The 24017-nt window shown below is 33.6% G+C and overlaps 2 protein-coding genes and 3 long non-coding RNA genes across 5 annotated transcripts; 4 read left to right on the top strand and 1 right to left on the bottom strand.

Moving 5' to 3' along the window:
- Positions 1–464: 464 nt before the first annotated feature.
- LOC110921808 lies at positions 465–1296 on the top strand. Its single transcript, XR_002582634.2, has 2 exons — positions 465–798; positions 1031–1296. It is a non-coding gene; the product is annotated as an uncharacterized LOC110921808 (long non-coding RNA).
- Positions 1297–1851: 555 nt separating this feature from the next.
- Positions 1852–2970, top strand: LOC110921807. Its single transcript, XR_002582633.2, has 2 exons — positions 1852–2509; positions 2600–2970. It is a non-coding gene; the product is annotated as an uncharacterized LOC110921807 (long non-coding RNA).
- Positions 2971–8012: 5042 nt separating this feature from the next.
- LOC110925572 (LOB domain-containing protein 12) lies at positions 8013–9275 on the top strand. The gene is made up of 2 exons (XM_022169496.2): positions 8013–8237; positions 8750–9275. Exons 1-2 carry the CDS (start codon positions 8079–8081, stop codon positions 9179–9181), a joined length of 591 nt encoding a protein of 196 aa, XP_022025188.1. The 5' UTR covers positions 8013–8078; the 3' UTR covers positions 9182–9275.
- Positions 9276–14617: 5342 nt separating this feature from the next.
- Positions 14618–20189, bottom strand: LOC110920782 (cytosolic endo-beta-N-acetylglucosaminidase 1). Its single transcript, XM_022164979.2, has 11 exons — positions 19434–20189; positions 18600–18737; positions 18312–18421; positions 18114–18225; positions 17648–17755; positions 17450–17562; positions 17245–17326; positions 16359–16439; positions 16188–16243; positions 15933–16068; positions 14618–15441 (listed from the first exon to the last, which is right to left on the bottom strand). The coding sequence occupies exons 1-11, from the start codon at positions 19908–19910 to the stop codon at positions 14752–14754; spliced, it is 2103 nt and encodes a 700-aa protein (XP_022020671.1). The 5' UTR covers positions 19911–20189; the 3' UTR covers positions 14618–14751.
- A 989-nt stretch (positions 20190–21178) lies between these two features.
- On the top strand, positions 21179–21922 carry LOC110925467. Its single transcript, XR_002584483.2, has 2 exons — positions 21179–21361; positions 21663–21922. It is a non-coding gene; the product is annotated as an uncharacterized LOC110925467 (long non-coding RNA).
- The last annotated feature ends 2095 nt before the right edge of the window (positions 21923–24017 follow it).

The raw sequence follows: 24017 nt of genomic DNA, 5'->3' as shown, positions 1-24017 counted from the left end.
TTTCAAAAGGACAATATTTCGTTCGTATATCTCTTTAATCAACATGAATAAAGTCCATCAAGGACCATACCGCCGTAGTCCTTAACTTGTCCCTCACCAATCGTCGTCGCTACAAATAATGGTTTAGTTGGTTCAAATTATTTGTCATTAACGTTCACACTACCTGAAACACATATTAATTAACCTGATACGGAAAAAATAAGGTATTATATTGTTATGGCTAACATGTTCAATAAAACAAGTCGTGTACTTGTGTTCACATATGTTGATTTGTTTATCTTAATTAATTGAAGTTGTTAATCCGTTTAAAAATGAATAAAAAGTATATATTTTGTAAGATTAACCCGTCAACTGTATATGGCATGTGTTTTACCCATTCATTACAAGTTTACAACTCAAATACAACTTACTTAGGACATGTTAGCCCTATTAACTTATTTAGATAATCTTAATATGATAATAGAGAAAGGGAATGAACAGTAATTTGAAAACGTGTACGCGCTTTAGTTGTGGTTAACTGCGGTGTCTGGGCTTCAGTGGTTTGCTACGTGTTATCTCCCTCATACCACCACCGTATCTTTCATCTTGAAACCGCACCGCGTGTCCTACATGAAGCCACCAGCTCTACTCCTGTTACTCAACACATGCTTCCTGCTTCACTTTCCTGACCTAAATTGATCCGTCAACAAACCGGGTGCCCTAATCGACCCCTCGAGAAACCCATAGACCCCTGAATAGCGTAGCTCGGAGCAATCCGACCATTGATCATGATGCTTGATTCGGAATCGGCACTGATGCGTAAGCACATCCATTGAAATAATTATCATTAATGTTGAGGTTCTGAATCTAGGGTTTGATTATTATTTTTAGAATTTAACCTATTTATGTTGGATTTGACTTTGTTTAAATGAAATTGTGGCTTATGACTATATGTTTTGGTTTCTGGTTCAACTAAATTTCATAAATTCAAACTTGAATTTCACTTTTGAGTTATATGTGCTTTATGTGATTGCATGGATCATGATCACAGGGTTAGACACATTGTTACAAGCAAGTCTTCATCTTGAACCACAACATCACAATTGCATTGATAGTTGTACGGAACAAGCATTTTATAGCATTATATATTGGCATTCTGAAATTGGTTCGGAAGACGTTGAGATGTAGCTACTTGTATCAGGATTCTGATAGAATATAAATTGGTATTTGCTCTTTTTTTTTCTTATTCGGTTTTCTTGCTTTCGTTAAGAGTATGAGGTTTGATTTTATGTTAATCTGATATGGTCATCTGAAGTATGTTTGTGAGTGTTTAAGCTTTTCTTTTGCCTCTTGGGTTCTAATTAATTGCAAATCAATTGGACAGTTTACATGGTTCAAATGACATTATCTACGCAACGTGAGAATAACCAAGCCCATACACAATTTGTTTTGAATACATTGACAATGGTAACATATTTTCAGTCAACAAATGTCTGCATAGATATTGCTTTTCTTGTATGAGAAAACACGCATAAGCACAATTGCTTCATGGGAAGTTGCTCGAGTGCTAACTTGAAAAATGTGAATCCAAAATTGGAATTGGAGGCTGCAAGAAGCTTCTAAAACCATAATTATATTATAATATTATGAGGCCGGGTAAAAGAAGCTTCCATTCCTCTAACAGACAAAGTTTATTGCCCGTTTCCAAACTGTTATGTGTTAATGTCAAAAGACGAGGTCAAAGAACCTACACCGACTTCATCATCTATTGTTGATGGAGATACTGGAATGAGCAGGTGTGTTGTATGTAATCGCCATTTTTGTATAGATTGCAAGGTACCTTGGTATGACAACATTACTGCTCGGATTACATGAAGTCACACAAGTTGAAGTCTACAGGCGAGGCAAAACTAAAGTCTCTGGTAACAAAGAAAGGTTGGAACGAGTGTATCAAGTGCAAGAATTCGGATGAACTTGCATTTGGGTGCTACCATATTTATTGCATGTATTTATTGGATTTGTTTTTTGGAAATATATAACTGTGCCGATTTAAAATGTTGTGCTCTGCTTAAAGTTGAAGATATGGTTTGAATGTGATTGCAGATGTGGATATGAGTTTTTCTATACTTGTGGAGTGGAGTGGGTTAATAAGAAACCAACGCGCAGGTGTCCGCTCTGGAAGGAGCGCAACATTCTTTATGCGTAGAAGTGTATAAATGGTTGATATTGGTGAAAAGACTAGAATAATAGTTGTGAATGTTGATATTGGTGGTGTCTGCGTGATCTCGATGGTACACCTTTTCAAGTTTAATGTTTAATGAATGAATAGTTTGGTTACATAATGATCATTATATCCATTTGACCAAGTTTTTTACAATTTACTTTCTTCTTTCGAAAGATTGTTTTTTACAACATTACTTCTAGCGAGGCAAAACTAAAGTCTCAGGCAACAAAAAAAGGTTTGGCACGGGTGTATCAAGTGCAAGAATTTGGTTGAACTTGCATTTGGGTGCTACCATGTTTATTGCTGGTATTTGTTTTTTTTTTTTTTTTTTTGGAAATATATTTGAAATGTTTCACTCTGCCTAAAGTTGAAGATATGGTTTGAATGTGATTGTAGATGTGGATATGAGTTTCGCTTCCGCTTCATGATGGGCTATTAATTATGAAGTTCCACCTCTACATGTGGTTGGTATGTTCTTATATATACCATCTGGCGCATGTGTATCAAGTGCAAGAATATCAAGTGTCCAGTCATGCTATTGCTAGCAGAATTTGCCATTCTGCATCTCTACCTTTCATTTACGACAACATGTACCACCAAATCCTAGATACATGTGACTTGAATGTGGAGCTGCTTTGCCGGATTTCTAGAGGTGTGGTTTGACTTCGTTAGTTACTTTCTAGCTTCACTGTTATAGGAAAAGAATGCATAGTCTGAGCTTCGAGTCAAACCGACATTCCTAAAGCTACAAGCAATTAGTAATTGAAGTGGTTTGTTTAACTGAAAGTTGTATTGTTTCCCTTTCATTTCCATAGCCAGGAGAAAGCTTGAAAGAGACCGTGAGGTAGGGATGAGCATTTGGTACCAGGTACCAGGTACCGGTACCGAACCGTACCGGGTATATTCGGTACTGGTACATGTTATCCCCGTTTTTTGGTATCGTACTCATCCCTACCATGAGGAGAGAAACATGGGAGGAAACTGGACGTTGAAGTTGGTGAAGTAGTCTATCGTTGTTCTCAACCATGGCCAGCCAGAAATGCATTTCTGCATTTGTTAAAAATACATTTGCTATATCATGTTATTACACTAAGAATGATTCGGTTTAGTGTGATCGTGTTTTGAGTTGTTATGTGATGTAAAACATACATGCTATCACATCAAGAATAATTTGGTTGAGCGCGCCGCAACGCGCGCTATGTATAAAACTAGTTAAGTTAATAATTATACTAGTTATATCCAGGTTAAACACAATTTAACATATAAGTTTATCAAGACATGATTAATAGCTTAAAAAGAATATATATATATATAGGTAGAGGATCCTGTACAAAGTCCATCTTTTGTAAGAAGTGTAAGAAATAATTTGGGAATGACAAGTGTCCCTCATCTTAATTAATTCAAAAGGGTATATTAGTAATTGTACATTCTTGTCAATTAATTGATTTCCAATATAACTGAAAAAAACTGGCGATGAGAATGTTTAGGGATTGATCGTTTCATCTCCATCTCCGATTCAGATCATATTCTCCGACCATTTTGTTAACCTTCCGTCATCATCATCACAGTTCACGTCATCTTCTCCGATTTGAACACCTGCATCTCCGACCACCGTCACCAATTTCTTTCGTCTCCACAAATCATTCACCGTCATCGTCTTTCATCTTCGTCATCCTCATTTCTGATCGTGACTTGAATCATAGTCATGGTGTTTTAAAATCTGGGAATGTTTTGTATTGATTGTCCAGATGTTAAAACACCATGGATGTAATCACAATACAATGTTTTCTGGATTCTAGATAAAACACCATGACTTGAATCATAGTCAATTTATCCAGTTGTTTTAAAACACCACGCCATGAATCTGATTATACAATGTCTCTATATAAAACACCATGACTTGAATCATAGATGTTTAAAACACCACATCATGAACAATGTCTACAGATAAAACACCATGACTTGAATCATAGTCATGGTGTTTTAAAATCTGGGAATGTTTTTGTATTGATAAAACACCACGCCATGAACAATGTCTCCTGATAAAACACCATGACTTGAATCATAGATGTTTTAAAACACCACGCCATGAACAATGTCTCTAGATAAAACACTATGACTTGAATCATAGTCATGGTGTTTTAAAATCTGGGAATGTTTTCTATTGATAAAACACTACGCCATGAACAATGTCTCCAGATAAAACACCATGACTTGAATCATAGATGTTTAAAACACCACGACGTGAACAATGTCTCCAGATAAAACACCACGACTTGAATCATAGTCAATTTATCCAGTTATTTTAAAACACCAAGCAATGAATCTGATTATAGATCTATTTATGATAAAGTATGAAGAAATTCGCTGATTTTTTGTCGATTGATGACGGTTACCATATAATTCGCTGATCTTTAGGAGGTTGATGGGGGTTTTGAAAACGGTTACCATATTTGAAACGTTGGAAAAGTCACTATTGCCCTTCAATTTTTACATAAGGTCATTCTAATTAAAACACAATTTACATTTTATACCCTATTGATCTCAACCATTAGATCAAATATCCAATGGTTTAAAACACTTCTTACCCTTCTTACATTTTACACACTTTTTACCATATCCCTACCCTATATATATATATATATATATATATATATATATATATATATATATATATGGGTTGAGTTCATTTCAGAACTCTAAATAACTATAGAACCTTCAGAACTCCTAATAAACAATCATTTTATATATAATTTTTTGTATTTAGGATCTTTTTATCATCTATTATATGTATTTCTTTGATTACATACATGTTAAAAGTTGTTTACATATATTTAATTGCCAAAATTATATATATGTGTCATAACTAATTACATATATGTAAAAAAACTAGTTTACATCTGTGTAATCATAAAAATACATATAAAAAATGCTAAAATTGCTTTTAACATGTATGTAATCGTAAAAATACACATAATAAATGATAAAATTACCCTAAACATAAAAATATATAAATAAAAAGATTGTTTGTTAGGAGTTCTGCGAGTTCTGTAAATATTTATGGTTCTGAAATGATCCTAGCCCTATATAGGGTTATATATATATATAGGGTTGGGCTATATAGAAAACCCTAAATATTTAAGAAACCCGGAAAACTTAAAGCTCCCGACTTTTTTTTTTTTGAAAAAAATAACACATGTAATATACATGTTTTTAAGAGTTTTGGGCCAAAAAAATCAAAAAAGCGCCGAAGGGTTTTTTTTTTTTTAATTAATAATTTTTTTTTCTAGCAATTTCATTCCAATCATCAGGGCAAATTACATAAGGATAGCAGGTAGACGAGCAAATTTCAGCATTTTTGTCTAACACATGTTAGGCAACCGGACATTGCTGAAATTTGTTTATTTTTTTAAAAAAAATCCCTTTGGCGCTTTTTTGTTTTTTTTGGCCCAAAACACTTTTAAACATGTATATTACATGTGTTATTTTTTTCAAAAAAAAAATGTCGGGAGGTTGGGTAAAAATGAGGGGAGATTTGAGTTTCCAGAGTTTCCTAAGAATTTAAGGGTTTTTTGTCTAGCATTCCCCTATATATATATATATATATATATATATATATATATATGGGTTGTGTGTGGCTTCATCTATTCAATATCTAAACCCAAAACCTATATATATATATATATATGGGTTGTGTGTGGCTTCATCTATTCAATATCTAAACCCAAAACCCATCAACTTCCCAACCCAGGCCCAGAGCCTGAGTTACTTGTACCATAGGTCCGACCCTGCAAACAAAGAATCCGGTTTATAATAATTTTAAACCTCATACTCTTTTGTGTAAGGTTACGCTTATCATTCATTATTTTCTAACTAGTTTTATTTTTTAAATAACTAAGTGACTTTATTTGTCAAACTATCTTTTATGATCCTCACGTTGCCTATAATGTATAGAATTTCTTAGAGATATTTTCGTGCAAAATTGTTGTGTTAGGTAAAAAATTTTAAAAACCTTTTCAAATTCGCATGTTTGCTTGGAACTGAGTTTATATTACTTAATAGACCTGTTTTATAATCAGAGTATAAAATATTGTTTAATCAATATTCGTGGAATATGGTATTGATAAATCGAGTTACATTAACTCACATATGGCAATAAACAATAAAAATTATATCAACAATATGTGTGTAAACATGCATTCATTACATCATATACATATCAAAACCAATAGTTATTGTGAAAACTCGAAAACTAATTAAAAAGCCAAAAAAACATACCAATTTTTTTTTTGTTTTTTTTGCATAATAATTTTCGCTACTTTTAGTATATAAAAAAATTTTCAAAAAAAAAATTAAAAAAAAAATTTGTAGTGCACATGTGTAATACTACACATGTGTAATACTACACATGTGTAATACAATTTTTTTTTTTTGAAATTTTTTTATATACAAAAACCTGCGATTTTTTATAAAAAAATTGAATTTTTTTTTTTTGTGTTTTTAGGCTTTTGTAGTTAGTTTTCGAGTTTTCACAATAAAAGTGGTTTTCATTTGAACTATCCCCTTGTCTTATATATTGATAAACTAAATCCAAAGTTAAAGTTTAGCGACCTTAACAAAAGAGATGTATATATCAGTCTCTAAGAGATCCACTCTCAGTTATACTTGTACAACCTTTGGCCTCGAGGTACCAATTTGTGTAAAATGGTGTCTCTCCCTGAAATCGAGGGTTCCAGTCTCATAGTAAACAATGATATAAAAATAAGAATAGTTTATAGTGTTGCCTAAAAAATTCATTCATATATGATAAAAGAAGAACTGAATGAACAGTTCTTCTTTTATCTTATTATTATTAATGAATATTACTTTTGATATTTGGTTCTATTTGGTATCGGTATAAGAAGGTAAAAACTGGTATCAACCAGGTATAGAAAACGTCAAAAGTTGGTACCGAATTGATATTGAAAATCTTTTAGTTCGGGAATTTCGAAACTGCTACCCGGTACCATTTGCTCATCCTTGATCACGGGTGTCGTAGATTTTCTTCAACTTTTAATGATTTCTTTTTTTAGTTTCAAGGGTAGGGATGAGCCCGGTGCTAACCGATACCAAATCGATACTGGTACCGAAAATACCAGTTACGGTACCGGTATATGAAGGTAAAAATCGGTACCAGGAACGCCAAAAGTCGGTACCAAATTGGTACTTAACATCTTTCGGTTCGGGAATTCGGTACCGGTACCCAGCATCGTTTGCTTATCTTTGACAACGGATTTCATACGAACAACATCATTACCATACAACTTATTTATTGATTCTCTTTCGGTTATCTTTTAGTGTTTTTTCTACGTTTTCTTTTTATCTTGTCAACGGTTACGTGCGCAACGCCCTCATAGTTATTTCAAAACACATGTAAATACAGACTAAATAATAAAAGAAGTTCGCCGCAACACGGCGACGGTGATAAACCTAGTTAATAAAAAAATAGAGGATTCAGTTATTATAAAAGTAGTCGACTTGTATTATAAATTGGTTTTACTTACAAATTAATATATTAAGCAAATAATTAAACACTTTGATATATTCTGTTATTAGATTTTACTACTATACGGGTATACTGGCTATTCAATTCATGAATATGGATTATAAATTGATGGAAGTATGTGATTGTATAGTTAATATTTTATTTAATATACTTGTACAAGTTCATTTTAACTTCTTTATATAATGCCAAACACGTTGATGTAAGTAACATCATCAACACACTTGACCACAAATATAAATAAACACAAGAGTCCACTTCCATTCATTCACAACTTCCTGCTGTTTCTAAGTCACTCTCTCTAGCTAGATCTCTCTCTCTCACACACACAAAATGGCACCGGGCCATTCGCCGTGTGCATCATGCAAATTACTTAGAAGACGATGTGCTAAGGACTGCATTTTCGCACCCTACTTTCCCTCTAACGACCCACACAAGTTTGCCATTGTTCACAAAGTCTTCGGTGCTAGCAACGTTAGCAAGATGTTACAGGTATCACCAACATATGTTAATATTCATATATTTTGTGTTCTACAATGCTCTTGCAATATACCTTACCATATTGTATATATCCTACAGTTTTGCTATTAGTTGAAACGACGTGTTATGAATTTACATCGAAATAGACGTTAAACGGGCAAAAAGCTGCGCCGCTACCCCTTTTTGAATAACAAAACTAAGTCTTTAAAAACTACGTTCATAAATCTCAAGGTCATAACATTACTGTGCATGACCCTTTGAACTCGACTAAGTAGGTCCACAGCCTCTGGCGCCAGGAAACCGAAAGTATCAAAAACAAATGGGATAAACACGTGCTGGTTGTCAAGGCACGCTTTCTCGTGTTTGGTCACTTTACCCGAATCAGTCTTAAAAGCAGTCTGACCCACCGTGAAAGCACTACCCCTAACTATTTTTTTACGTGTTCTCACAATATATACAATATATAGTAAAGTTGAAAAAATATCTAAAGTATGTGTATTCATTGGCACAAACTCATATTGTAGGAGCTTGAAGTTCATCAAAGAGGGGATGCAGTTAGCAGCCTAGTTTACGAAGCGAATGCAAGAATGAGAGACCCAGTGTATGGATGTGTAGGGGCAATTTCGTACTTACAGAACGAGGTTTCACAGTTGCAAACACAGCTAGCCATGGCTCAAGCCGAAATACTATGCATCCAAATGCAACAAGAGCCACTTGTGCCCTCACCCACACTGGCCGCATCAGTTCTCAATAGTTTGGTCCCGGTTCAGTACCCTACTCGCACAACAGACGATGTCGTTTCAAGGGTTTCTTCAGATGATGATGTATCATATCCATATCTACACAACATGACCACTAATCATCATCATCATAATGATCAACACTTTAATTTTATTACTAGCAGTGTGATTCAGTATGAGAATGTAAAGAGAGAATCTTCTTCTCTTTGGGCATGATGATGAATAAACATGATTAGATTGGTTCAATTATTAAAGAACTAGTTTTTTAATCTCAAATACTATTGACTTTTTAAAGTCTTCATATATATTTCATATTGAGTTGTTTCTTATGTGTGTGATCAAGTAGGCAACAAAAGAATGACAATTTAAGAGCAGGTAAATGTTTGAAAACATGGCTAGGTTTAATGGAGTCAACCCTAGCATGTGCCTCTATTAAAAAGTAAAAACTATATAATAAACATAATCAAACAAACAATAAATAATAAAATAGAAAAAGCGCGTTACCAATCCAAGTGTAACATTTTTATAATATTTATATGATTACTTTATCATCAACAATTCAACGTAAGTTAGAGGGTGTTTGTTTTTTCTGAAAAGCTCTTTTTGTCCTCTTATGTCTGCGCTGCGTAGACCACGCACAGACGTTTAGGTCAGTAGATTGTTTGTTTTCTCGAAGATATTTCATTAAAAAGCTCTGCGGGTCCTCTTTCTGGGGCAGATATGAGATGACCTCCTCTAACCTATTCTTGCCCTCAAACTCAAACATAACAAGAAACCCTAGCCTCATCTCCTCCTACTTCCGCCTACCCTCCCCGCCGTCAACCCCTCCTACCGCCGCCACCCCTCCTACCGCCGACAACCCTTCATAGCCATCACCCCTTCACCTCCGCCATCCCTTAACAGCCGCCAACCCTTCAATTCCGCCTACCCACCTACCGCCGCAACTCTTCACCTCTGCCAACCCCCTACTGTCGCCACCCCTTCCACTGTCTTCCTCCCACCACCGTCACCCCTTCACAGCCGGCCTCCTTCCGTCACAGTCAGCCTTCATAGGTTTGATTTCTAGATGTTCATTTTTATGAAATGCTTATTAGTCTAGATGTTCATTGTTATTTAGCGGTCTGCAGAAGTTAAAAAAAACAAACGGTCTTCTTTTTCAGACTGCAGAGGTTTGGTCCATCCTTTCTGCTACGGATGTCTGCAGACGTTTTACCTCTGAAAAAACAAACAGCACCTTAGTAGAATACGGTTGAATTTTTCAAAGCTATACCTTTTCACTATGCTTAATCATGTACGTTTAATTATTGTGTGTATTGAAACTAAATTATGTAATACGTGGAATATGAGCATATGATAATATTTTTTTTTATCAAACTTAATAAAACTAGTTTTACACTCGTCCGATGATATTGAGTATTTTAACGTCATAACGACACAAGTCTTTTCTGACTACTTTTAATCTCTTCCATAAGCCGCAAACAAATCTATTATTATGATTACTTTAGATATCCATGTAAATATTAGGAATATGCAATAAAGCAAAGATAACAGCAAAGAATGGCATAAATAGCAAAACTTGAAGGTCTTTTGTGGACTATGAATATATGATAATATTTTATTTTAATCAAACTTAATACAATTTCAAATTATGAAATCTATTAATATACTATTTATTATATTTATTTGTATTATGTTACAAAAAAAGCTAATTATTAAACTAAGTAATTTAGCTATGGAACGTTGATGTAAAAACATGGTTTAAATAAAAAATATATGAATAATGATGAGAAAAAATAAGTTTCTGTAGTAATTAAATTCTTAAAATACGTGATACTAAAAAACTAATAATAAGAAATTACTAATTAAAAGAAGCATCTTTACTTGGTTTCTTTGCCACATGCGAATCATAGAGAAACCTCAAACAACAGTACACTTAAAGCTAAACTTTGTTCGTCGTAGTAGTATATAGGAAGATTCTGATGACGCATAACATATTATGCATTAAATACTTGTACTTACAGCAATCATAACAGTACATGATATATACATATATGTTTGCAACGTGACATCACGTGGAGTGGGTGGTGGATGGGCTAATGAATTTATGACAAGCAAGGAGTTATATAAATTAACAAGTCATGGTCTTAATTTTTTAATTTAATTTTTTTTAATTTAATTTTTTTTAATTTAAATAAAATTTTGATAATTAATCATCAATCAATCCAAGATAAGTCATGTTTAGAAAATTGGAAAAGTACAAAAAAAAAGCTATGAATACAAATGCAAATGAAGGTACTAAAAGATTCCACATTATCTCACACAGATTAACTTATGACCAAAGCATGTTTATAAAGTCAAAATACACTTAACAAACAAAGCTAAAATAGTCATACAATCACCGTCATGTAACTAATCCAATAATATCAATACATGAAGGATAATATTTGTACAACATTAACGGAAAATGTAGTAACAAAAAATAAAAACAAAAGAAGTTATTTGGCTAAGTTCATATTCTCTAGTGATTTGATGTGCGTTGTGACTTGTGAAGGTTTTTTTTTTTTTTTTTATTGAACATGTTTTTATCCCTAAATTTCACATAATCAACCTCTACTTATAGTGATTTGAACCCACACTATATCTGTGAGTGGTGCTTCAAATTCTTGTAATTCTCAAGAAATCGAAAATCCAAATCCGTGTCACATATTAGTCTATTGAAATTGTTGGTGAGCGTTAAGACGTAGAAACAAAAATATAAAACGAATTCAGTAGAATCCTACATGGGCGAGCATTAACCAGCTTGTCTTTACCTGATCTATTTTTAGTCGCTTAACGTAAATTCATGGATTTGTCGTCGTATTCGACGACTCAAGAACCATTAATCAACAACGCATCGTACAACACGTGGATGCATGTCAAATCTTGATGAATTTTTTCAAGAGTAAATTGCTAAAATAGTCCCTAACGTTTGTTCACATTTGCTAGATCCATCCAAAAAAAGATTTTTTCTCATATGAACCACTGAGGTTTCAAAAAAGTTGCTAAATCCATCCAAACTTCAGGGACGATTTTAGCAATTTAATAAAACAAACTTTTTTTGGATGGATTTAGCAAATGTGAACAAACATCAGGGACGATTTTAGCAATTTACTCTATTTTTTTTTATTTTCATCTTTTTATTATATCTCTTAATTAACATAAAATCTATTTATTTTTTATTTTCATCTGTTTATTAGATTTCTTATTTAACATAAAATCTACTAGTTTTTTTTTTTTTTTGAACTGCGAATTTCTACAACAGGCGATAGATTCGCACCTGCTTTTGCAGGCCCTCCACCCCACTCTGGCCAAGACTATGTTGTCTTAACTGGGCTCACGCTTGGCATCAGAGTTTGGTTTGGCGCTCCCCGACAAAAATTCCAGCTTACTGCCATATGCGAGTAGTTGCACCCTCCACAAGAGCCGAAAACTCTCTGGAGTAAATGCACTGTAATAGAAAACTCAGATGTACTCCGCGGGTTTCGAACCTGTGACCAGGCCTTCACCCAATATTTTTTTGTTCATTTATAAAATAAAATACACGTTCTTGCTAAACAGGTAACAAATTAAACCGTTGAAAAGATTTTGTCGTATAATTAACTTTATTAAAGGATTAGTAACGAGTAAAATGTTTACATTTTAAAAGACTTGGTTAGATGGTTAGATGATTATAAATATAAAACCGTATTCATAATTGTAATATATAAAACCGTATTCATAATCTTTTTTTATGTTAAATAAGAAATTTAATAAAAAGATGAAAATAAAAAAATAAATAGATTTTATGTTAATTAAGAGATATAATAAAAAAGATGAAAATAAAAAATAGAGTAAATTGCTAAAATCGTCCCTGACGTTTGTCCGCATTTGCTAAATCCATCCAAAAAAAGTTTGTTTTATTAAATTGCTAAAATCGTCCCTGAAGTTTGGATGGATTTAGCAACTTTTTTGAAACCTCAGTGGTTCATATGAGAAAAAATCTTTTTTTGGATGGATCTAGCAAATGTAAACAAACGTTAGGGACTATTTTAGCAATTTACTCTTTTTTCAATAAAAAATAGCACGCCAAGAGGCCCAAGACAAACAAGTTTCCAATAATGGAGTTGAGCAATAGTAAGTAAATGTTTCCAAAGGTGACAAAATCATCACAGGCCAAATATTTTGCGTTAATAAAATCCAAGCCTAAGTTAATAAATTATAATATCATAAAGAGAGAGTCCGTGAGAAAATCAGTTCTATGAATGAGGATGCTAACGTGACAACAAAATAAATATGAAAACAAAAAATGGAACATACGAGACAAAGGATGGACAAAGAAGAAGAATAGTCAACTTTAGGTAAATTAAAAAATAAAAATGGAAAAAGAAGTGGTTCAAATTCAATTACAAAAAACATTTAGATTTTTGACTATGGAGGGAGGGCTCGAGGGAGAATGCTTCCAAATGTGGGTTGGTTTTGGTTTCAACATATATTACCCTTGTTTTGGGTTTGTGTTTGGTTTCTTCTGCACAAAACATACCCAAAAACTCCAATATTCTACTTCTTTCAAGTTTCAAGAAAGATATTCAAATTGCAAAAAATACGAACACATACAAATTGTAATTTCTTGTTCTAGCCTTTTATCTAATAATAATAATAATAATAATAATAATAATAATAATAATAATAATAATAATAATAATAATAATAATAGTAATAATAATAATAATAGAAACCTCTTTTATTCATGTAATTTTCTTGTTCTAGCCTGAATAGTTGCTTACTAGGCGATGTCTAATAAAATCTCTGCTATTTAATAACGGATTGAGAACCTTGAGAAACAAATAAAAAATAACTAGATATATTCCAAAATAAGTTAATATATACGAGAATTTGGTTATATTAATAAAGTATGTTAGAAATCTGTGTATTACACGAGTTTAATAAATGAAATATTTACATAGGTGATATTGGATATTTAAGAATTATAAAACGACGACATTAGATCCGGTTGAAATTAAGAAATAGAATACATGGGTGAAAGAAGAGAAACGATAAAACGAATCTTGAAATCACATAACTGTGATACGTGCCGCAACCGGTTACTTAATTACTCGGCACATATGGGATTGTTAAAATGAAGGGTGGATTATGCACCACATAAATTACTTGGCACCCTTAGGGTAAAACATTTACAACAGATTGCATGTAACATAACACAATACGGCGATTACAACAACTTGTGTGGTGTGGAATTCACCTCCTTTACGTAATGGTGAATTGGTGATGGATGTTATCGTTGCACTAAACAAAAATTAGGGTGTTTACTGCCACGCTCTGCCGGTTATCAAGAAAATTATTGGTCAGACTGCTAATTATGGTTTCGGAAAACAACAATCCAAAGTCGTCAAGCTGAGTAGGTTGGCCAAGCATGCCCTTATTAGTTGTTTATACCTATGAAAAAATGTGTGAGCAAACCAAAGCTAGTTTGAAAAAGTCTAAACAAGCCAAAAACCAATCTCAACTAATCTAAAACAACTAAAAATGGCATGTTCATATTGTGCGCCTTGCTTGTTTTGGGCAGCGCTTAAACGCCTTTTAAGCGCCATGCGCTTAGGAGAATCAACACATACATGTCACAATCAGTTCTATATGTGTATATGACTTAATCAGAAGTTTGAACTCTAGGAACACATCATCAGCATGATACATGATTAGTTGATTACAGATCAATAAAATCATTATTAGATGAATTTAAGGCAATCAATCTACAAATCTTCAACACGCAACCGAAGAAATGGAGCATCAACAAGCTCCTGCAAATCTCCATTCATACCACAAGCTTGGATGATGAATCTAAGGCTCGTAACACCAGCCGGAACCAAAAGCTCAGTTGCATAATAAGCCTTCACTAACGCTGATCCAACATACTTTGATGCTTGTGCCGATTCATTTGTTTCATTTTCCACATAAATATTGTACTTTGAAAATACACAAGCGGCATCATTGATCAATTTCCATAGAATTTTAAGAGAAACGGTTTTGTTCCCCTGAGGATCGGTTTTCCAGTTGACGTTTTGGCTTTCGACATGCCATTCTGAGGCTGGCGGGAAAATCATGTTGTTTGCAGAATCTTGAATCGAAATATGACCAAGAACTGCATGATAATCGGATGATGACGATTTAGGATCTGATTTGTAGCATAGAGCGTAAATTCCCGTTAACGTGGATTCTTGCGGTGTGACATCACTCTCTTGTATGATCCATTCTGGTGCTGTTTCGAGTTTGTTCACGTGATGTGGCATTATGACGGTGCTAAATTTACCGGAAAACCGTTCCATGGTTAGCAATTTGTCTCCCCATGAAGCAAGAAGAATCGATGTTTTCTTTTCCACGTCATCGTTGGTGTTGGTGAATTCGAGAGATAGACCAATCACCGAGCTCCCTTCTGCTTTCACCTGTTGAATGTATATATTAGTTGTTATAAATCGTGACAATAAGACTGAAACGGGATTTCTCCATGAAATGTTTAGAGTTAAATGCCATTTTAGTCCCTGTGGTTTGGGCCATTTTGCCAGTTTAGTCCAAAGGTTTCATTTTTAACCTGTGGGTCCAAAAAGGTTTCACAGTTGCCATTTTAGTCCACTGGGTTAACTTCATCCATTTTTTATGTTAACGAGAAGGCCAATTCGGTTATTTTATATGGCTGAATTTCCCTTTTAGTTAACAGAATTACATACAAAATGACCAAATTGGCCTTCTCGTTAACAGAAAAAATGGATGAAGTTAACCAAGTGGACTAAAATGGCAACTGTGAAACCTTTTTGGACCCACAAGTTAAAAATGAAACATTTGGACTAAACTGGCAAAATGGCACAAACCACAGGGACTAAAATGGCATTTAACTCAAATGTTTAAGATAAGTCAATTCAGAAATATCATGGATTACCGAGAATGTAAACCGAAGTGGTGAATTTCTTGAATGAATTTCGCCATGAAAAATTCTTTTTGTGATATAAGCATCGCCTTCAAGGACTCCTTTAAACGTAATGTTACCTCCTCCACTATAAGATGCTTGTTTAAAACTAAAAGATCCAAAGTACAAATGAATTTTAAGAAAAAAACTAAAGTTAAAATACCAGATAAAATTCTGTAAATATATAAGAATAAGCAGCGCTGTCACCCTGCGTATTCGTTAACTTACTCAACAAATGCTTGAATCGTTTTGGTTTCAGTATCTCCAGAAAACTCAAGATATGGCTGCCAAATAAAGTTATAACATGAATTTTAGAAGCAGAAATGACAAAATAATATTCAACTGTTCAAAAAAAAAAAAAAAAAAAAAAAAAAAAAAAAACTCACAAAAATAGGCTACCTGAAAGCTTTGATTCGAAAGATTATTCCAAGGTGCATCTGATACTAGATTTCCACTAATAGATAAATGGTAACCACGACCCTAGAAAAATATACGCGAACTTCAAATTAAGATAATGCAACAAAATGATTTCAATTTTCAATATTTAGTTCTAATCAGCATTTACCAACACATCCACAAAATTTATTATTCAAAACTTTTTTTTATTATTGTCACATGATTTCAATATTCCGTTGCTAACATAGTTGTTAATGGTGAATAGCGACAAATAGCGATAAGTTACCTATATACTACATAGCGAATAGCGACAGTGGCGGATCTAGGATTCCGACCAAGCGGTAACGTTTTATAAATAAGCGGTAACGAAATCGAAAAAACGTCAAATTTTTCTAAAATTTACACTAAAAACATCAAAAAATTTCCGACCAAGCGGTAGCGGAGGCTACCCCTTATTTCATAATACATCCGCCCCTGAATAGCGATAAATAGCGGGTGGCTATTTTATAAATAGCGATACACTAGAAAAAAGAATTTTTAAAAATTTTACATGTGTATTATATCAAAATACCCTGGTATATATGCTATTTTACATGTATATTTAACAAAAGCCTAAAATCCAGCTATTTTATAGCTATATTTAATTGATATTTATATTTAAAATAAATAAATAAATAAAGTGTCGCTATTCTCGCTATCCATTGCTACAACCCAAATAGCGACACTGGACCTATACGCTACGTAGCGCGCTATAGCGATCACTACGATCGCTATTGACAACTGCGGTTGCTAATTAGCAACTTCTTCAAGCCTAAAAACTAGAAACGCACGGCACATAGCACTTTTGAGTCCAACAACTCAACATAAAAGCATTTTACATACTATGTACCTGATCAAAGTTTGAGTAGAACGGAAGAACTTTAGGATATATTTGAGATATTCCCCACGATTTCTCAACAAGGTCCCACCACCTAAAAATACATTACATATTAGTAATCACAAACAAAAGTTTGATATCTTAGAAGTTAGAACACAATTGTATAGTAGGATAAATATGAATATCTAGCTTTAGCAATATAAGAGGAGTGTAATACCGATTCTGAGCCGTCTGAAAATCAGGGGGTTGCTGTGTCTCGTAAATCCATCCGGGAGCAAACATGGCTGCTGACACATCATTCTTCTTTATTACATCAAGTGCCACATTTGTCTACTATGCAAAAGATAGTTACAGTTGTTAAAAAACATAAAAAAAAGACGATACATAACATCTAACGAATAAATTAGCTACGTACTGTCCATTGTCCACCACCATAAGAGCCTCTACCGAAAATATCAATTCCCATGTAGACGTCGAACTTTCTGTTACCAGCAACAGCAGCGGAAAGGCTTGGGTAATCTTCCTACATCGTAAAATTTATAATTTCATATACACATTCATATTCATATCATATAGTAAAGAGTAAATTACGTTTTTGGCCCCTGTGGTTATGTCACTTTTACTATATTAGCCCAAAATAAGAATTTTTAACATATCTGCCCCCATGGTCTCTATAACTAACCATTTTGGCCCCTAAGTCTAGAGATCATGGGGGCCAAAATGGTTAGACTTAGGGGCCAAAATGGTTAGTTATAGAGACCATGGGGGCAGATATGTTAAAAATTCTTATTTTGGGCTAATATAGTAAAAGTGATATAACCACAGGGGCCAAAAACGTAATTTACTCTATAATAAAAAAAATGAAACTATCGATAGAATACCTGCCAGGAATAGTTCAAGAATATGCCATCGGATACATCAAAAAAGGGTTTGTTACTGTCGTTCAATTGATTTTGCCAGTTCAGTTGACCGTCAGTCGTAACACTATCATACCTACATAAAGAAAATAAAGCACATGCTTCGGTTCTAACGAAAACAAAATAATAGATTTGGTAAAACATGTTTCTTAGAATACCTACCATATAATTAAAGATCCAGGAACTGCAGAATGCATAGTCTTGGTCAAATGGTCAACAAACTCTTTCAAAATAGGAATCTTTTCGACATTCAAAGTGACCTCCATATTTATCTGTTGAAACAGGGTCGATTAAGAGTCACTATCACCATAAATAGTTCACATTTTATAAAACGAATTAATAAGAACAATACGCTAAACTCTGAGAAAATATATACAAAAGCATTAATAACATGTCTTAATTTCAAAATATTATAAGTTAAATCTTTAACCATATGATGTATAGAATTACCAGCCAGCCATCAAAGCCCAATTTATCAGCAAGCTCAGCCAAACGCTCAGCATACATCTTCGCATCTGCCGTTGTTGCCAAAAACTGCTCGGCAATCGCTCTTCCTTCATCCCACTCCACTATAAAAGTTCCCAACACCTAAACGTCGATAATCATTTACAACAATCACAGATAAAAATCAACAAATCACGAAAAACTACTACAGATCAGGATTCAAATTAATAGTTTTCCGCCAAAATAATTTAACTTTCAGAAAACTTAAATATCATCCAAAACTTACTAACTTCAATATACCAGAACAACATTAGATCAGATATAAGTAAACACGTTAACGCATAACCAGTGTTTTAAAAACCGGTTTTTAAAGCGTACCGAGTTAGCTCAGAAATGGTTCAACCAGGTTATAGTTCAACCGGGTTGACTAATTAACTTATATATCCACAAAATACAATTTCAACTCAAAAATAATCTAAAACTACATTATTCCATAATAAAAAATATTCCAAAAGTTAATCCATAATCAAAAAATAATCCAAAATTCACTATTGTTATCTTTTTGGGCGCTAGGCTTTAGTCGGACGTTAAATCATCACTTTTTTAGACCCAATTAAAGATTAAAAGTCCAAATTTTAACCATTGGCCCGGTACCGGTGTACCGGTTTAAAACAGTATAACCCAATTTACCGGCAGTACAACTTCTCTGCCATTCCCGTTCCCTCGGTTTACCGGTATGATTCATGCCGGCCAAGCTTCCGGCATCCGGTTCAACCGGCCGGTATAAACTGGTTTGTAAAACATCAGATGTATGTAAAAGTCAACGTATAACAAAAATACCTTAACTCCATGCTTATGAGCAGCATTAACCCAACAAGGAGGCGGCAAAGTAACCAAAGTATGCGAAAAATAAATAAACACATCAATCAAATACCAATGCCAAATCGCATAACTATCACCATTACTTCCACCTTGAATCCACTTATCATCAGTATAACCACCCGACATATCATGACACACCATCATCCTCCGTCTATTCGGCAGCATAACACCGTCAACGCCGTTACAACTTAACGGAACCGAGGCTTTGTTGAACTGAAAATGAAACGAATTGAAATAGGTACGTTGTTTCAGCTCCTCTAGGGTTTTGATCGGATAAGATACGGGTGTGGATGGTGTAGTCGGGTCGAATACGGGTTGTGGAGCATCGTCGGTGCTCATATTGGGGGAAAATGAAGAGAGGATTGAAGTGTAGAGGTTTCGGATTGAGATTAGGGTTTGACGGTTTATGTATGTTCGAACAAGGGAGTTGAACATATATATATATGTATGTATATAAGGTTTGTTAGTCTGTGTTCAGTTGTGAGAGAGATGAAGACGATTTGAGTTTTGTTGACTTTTTTTTTCTGGGTGGCAGAATCGTAAATATTTGGTTTTGGTTGTGGTTGCTGAGTTTATTAGTAACTGATGTGATTCGGTTTCATTATGTGGCAAAGTTAACGGGTTTTAGAAATACTGTAACCGATCAAAGATTGAAACCGATCCACACACCAATATAAAAGTAAAAAATCTTGGTTTCTTGTTCTTTTTGGTGTTGAATTTCTTGGTGTTTGGTTCCTTGATTTAAAGAGACAATCGTGTAGGTTAAATCTTGATGAGAATACGGTAAGTCGATTAATTCCTCCTGCCTTCACGTTTCACGCTTATGTTGTGTACGCAATTAATATTATCCACCAAGCAAAACGAGAGAGCCCAGATTAAGTGGGCTTGAAAAATCAAGTAGTTAAGTGGGCTTGAAAAAATCTATTACGATTTACGCATGCCTTTTAAAGGAATTAATATGTTCTGCCGTTCAAACAAAATAAATAAATGTTAAGGTAAAAATGAAGTAAACACTTGTATGCAGGTACATTATTATTATTATTATTATTATTATTATTATTATTATTATTATTATTATTATTATTATTATTATTATTATTATTATTATTATTATTATTATTATTATTATATTTAAGAAATAATAAACTTAGAAAATAGAAATGAAGCAATATTCTAATCTCTTTTCCTTTCTAAACATATACGGTTAAGATTTTTATTGTATGCGTGAACATAAGAAATACATATTCGTAAGATATATACATGCTTAAAGAATAAAAATACTCTAAATAAGAAGTACATATTCGTAAGATATTTACATGCTTAAAGAATAAAAATACTCTAAAAAAATAATGTTATTTTAAATATAAAGAATAAAATACTCTAAAAAATTAATGTTATTTTAAATATATATATATTTAAGACTTACTAGCATATTTTTAATTAAATAAACAAAATCTAATTTCTTCAATACAAACATAAAATAAACAATGTTGAAAAAATTATTTTTAATGAATAAAGATAAATAAATATGTTCATCTAAAAAAGAATTAACTATTATGAATTAGCAACATGGTTTGGCTTTGAATGGTTGTACAAATGGGCTTTGGGTGTTTTTCAAAAAAAAAAAAAAAAGTCATGTGGTTTGCTTTGTAGTCCAGGTTTCTGTCTTGAACGGTGGATTTTGATAAGAAGAGACTCTTACAGAGAGAGAGGGAGAGAGGGGTTATAGTGTTTCATGTAGAGAGAGAGAGGCGGTGGCGGAGACACGGCGGTGGCCTTCTTCCTCAACTCGCTAGGGTTCCGGCACTGTGTTCAGATCCCCCCGGCACTGTCTTCAGATCACCCACTGTGTTCAGATCCTCAACTCGCTAGGGTTCCGGCAAACTGTAAGTTTTTTTGTGCTTCGTGTGTTGTTTTATTTGACTGTTGTTAATTAGTGCATTATTGTGTTTTTAATTTTATTGATTAATTATGTAAGTTTTTTTGTGCTTCCTGGGTGTGTTTCGAGTAACCTGAAATCGTCATCTTTTGCGTTCCTTTGGAGGGTTTCGGACAAGTCTTTGGATAATGCACTCCATGTGTTTGATGTTTTGTCTGTTGTTGTTTTTTTTATGTTTATTAGTGAATTATAATGTGTTTGGTGCTCTGAGTATTTGTTTTGCGAATGTTTTATTTCAACAATTGCAGGAAGCAGTCCTAGAAACTCAGAAGAATGCGAAGATTGAGGGAGTGGAAGACACCCCTAATGGTAATTTACTGATTTTGAATCACTTATATGATGTCGATGTGTGTCTGCATGTTGAATTCGGTTGTCCTTTGTTGGTAAGCGGATTTGGCATGTCTTTCTTTTTATTTTGGTTCATCCTTTTTTGTTGCGTGTGGTGTTTAACTGATTTGGCATTAGACTTTGTGAATTGATGAGTACAGAGGAGATGAATTTGGTTCAATTTTTAGTTTCGAACATGTTGATCCATGTTTTTTTGTAATTGATGATGAATTAGTTAAGAGTTAATTACTCTTTTCGTCCCTGTGGTTTGTCAAAAATCACTATTTCAATCCATTAGTTTAAAAATTGCGATTTCAGTCCCTGTGGTTTCACTTTCGTAACAATTTCAGTCCCTGGGGTTTCACTTTCGTAACCATTTCAATCCATTATTCTGTTAAGTACAGGGACTGAAATGGTTACGAGGTGGACTGAAATGGTTACGAAAGTGAAACCACAGGGACTGAAATCGCAATTTTTAAAGTAATGGACTAAAATAGTGATTTTTGACAAACCATAGGGACGAAAACAGTAATTAACTCGTTAATCGATGTGTTAATTAATGTATTGTTGTTCTCTATTTGTAAAACAAATTCCCTATCACTCTACGTTATTTGATAATACTTTTTCTTTTGGGATGCCTCACAAAGTTAACAAACGCCCACTATTGTTGATGCGCCAACGCCATCCCCATGGTAGATAAAAATGTATGATTTAGTATCTTTTTCTACGCCGTCCTCGGAATCGAATTACTTAAGTTTTGCCCGGCCAGAATTTCTTTCGTCACCACGACCGTACTTAGATCGATCGAATCTACAAATATGATGCTAACAAATTTCGTATCATGTAATGCCCCGAAAATATAAAACTTTATATTAGAATTATAAAGTTTAAATAAATAAGAATTTATCAACTAGGAATTTATAACCTAGTTAACTAACAAGTCCAAAAAAATAACTTACAATGGGGTTAAAACAATAAAACGTTATGTTAAGTAAATTGAGGGGCCAATATTGTCAAAAACTTAAACTTAATTTACTAAATTAGTAAAAACAAAATCAAACCCCTCATTTTTGAGAGGTCTGATCGATCAGAACAGACCCAAGGCGACACCCACACTTTCAAACCCTAGTTCAAGAAAAACCTCAAATTGAAGGCCTAAATCAACAAGAAATCGAAATCCGAGCATAGAATCGTGATCACCTCGTCAAAGGGATCATAAGATATGTCAAATTAGGTCATTTTGATTCTACCCAAACTCTTGCATATGATTGAAATTTGAATGTTGAGCTTAATTAAGTGCTTGTAAACATGAAATTGGGAGTGATATAGAGTTTAGGGACAAACCCTAGATGATTTCTTGTCAAATCCTTGCATGATGTTTGTATGGATCGAAATCCATAGTGGGTGATTAATATGTTAGTAGAACTTGATAAACACTAGGATTAAGATTCTTGCCTAGTGTAAATTGAAATTTTGAGATAATCCCTAAAATTATTGATGTTGAAAATATGTGTATGTTGTCAAATTGAAGTTAATTTGGATGGTAATTTTAAGTTATGAAATTGGTTTAGATCATGTAGAAATTTGACCCGCTAGGTGTTCGATGAAACGCCTAAATTAAGGTCAAAATGTTAAAGATTTGTTAAAACGCAGATTTGAATATGTTAAGAAAATGATGCGTTAAAGCTTTAGAAAGAGTTCTGAACTTGTTATGAATTGAACTCTTTAGGCAAGGAATCCGGAACGTCGAGCGGACACGCCGGAGGGGATTCACGTGGAAAAGGAGTGCTCTAAAGGTACGTGACTTTAGTCTCGTTAAATTTGTGCATATACGATTCGGGTTTAATGTATAAATGAAGTAATAGTGTAATAGATGCGTTTGATGTGTCCTTAAAGTGGCGAAGTTCACTCGGCCATCAAACGGATCAAAACAAAGATTTAGAGTTGGGTTTGACTCGTTAATAAAGTGATGGTTTTCACTAGATAGTCAAACATGTCGAATCAATGTCATAATAAGAATCATGAAATTAGCAACTTGAAAGTCTTGTAAGTTATTAAGTGTTGGATTGTACTATGCTTACGAATATAGCTATCATACTTCAAGTTGTGAATCCGGGATATTGGATCAAATAATAAGAAGTATGTTGCAAAGGTCGTTTAAAACGGAATGTTGAATTCCGAGGAAATGAGCTTTTAGTTATAAGGAATCACAAAGCCATGAACGGCGCAAATACACCAAGATGTACAAGCCCGGGGATTTGGGTAATTGCATAAAA

Source organism: Helianthus annuus, chromosome 14 (assembly GCF_002127325.2).
Source record: "Helianthus annuus cultivar XRQ/B chromosome 14, HanXRQr2.0-SUNRISE, whole genome shotgun sequence".
Classification (NCBI taxonomy): Eukaryota; Viridiplantae; Streptophyta; class Magnoliopsida; order Asterales; family Asteraceae; genus Helianthus; species Helianthus annuus.
This window is presented reverse-complemented; position numbering and strand designations above follow the sequence as displayed.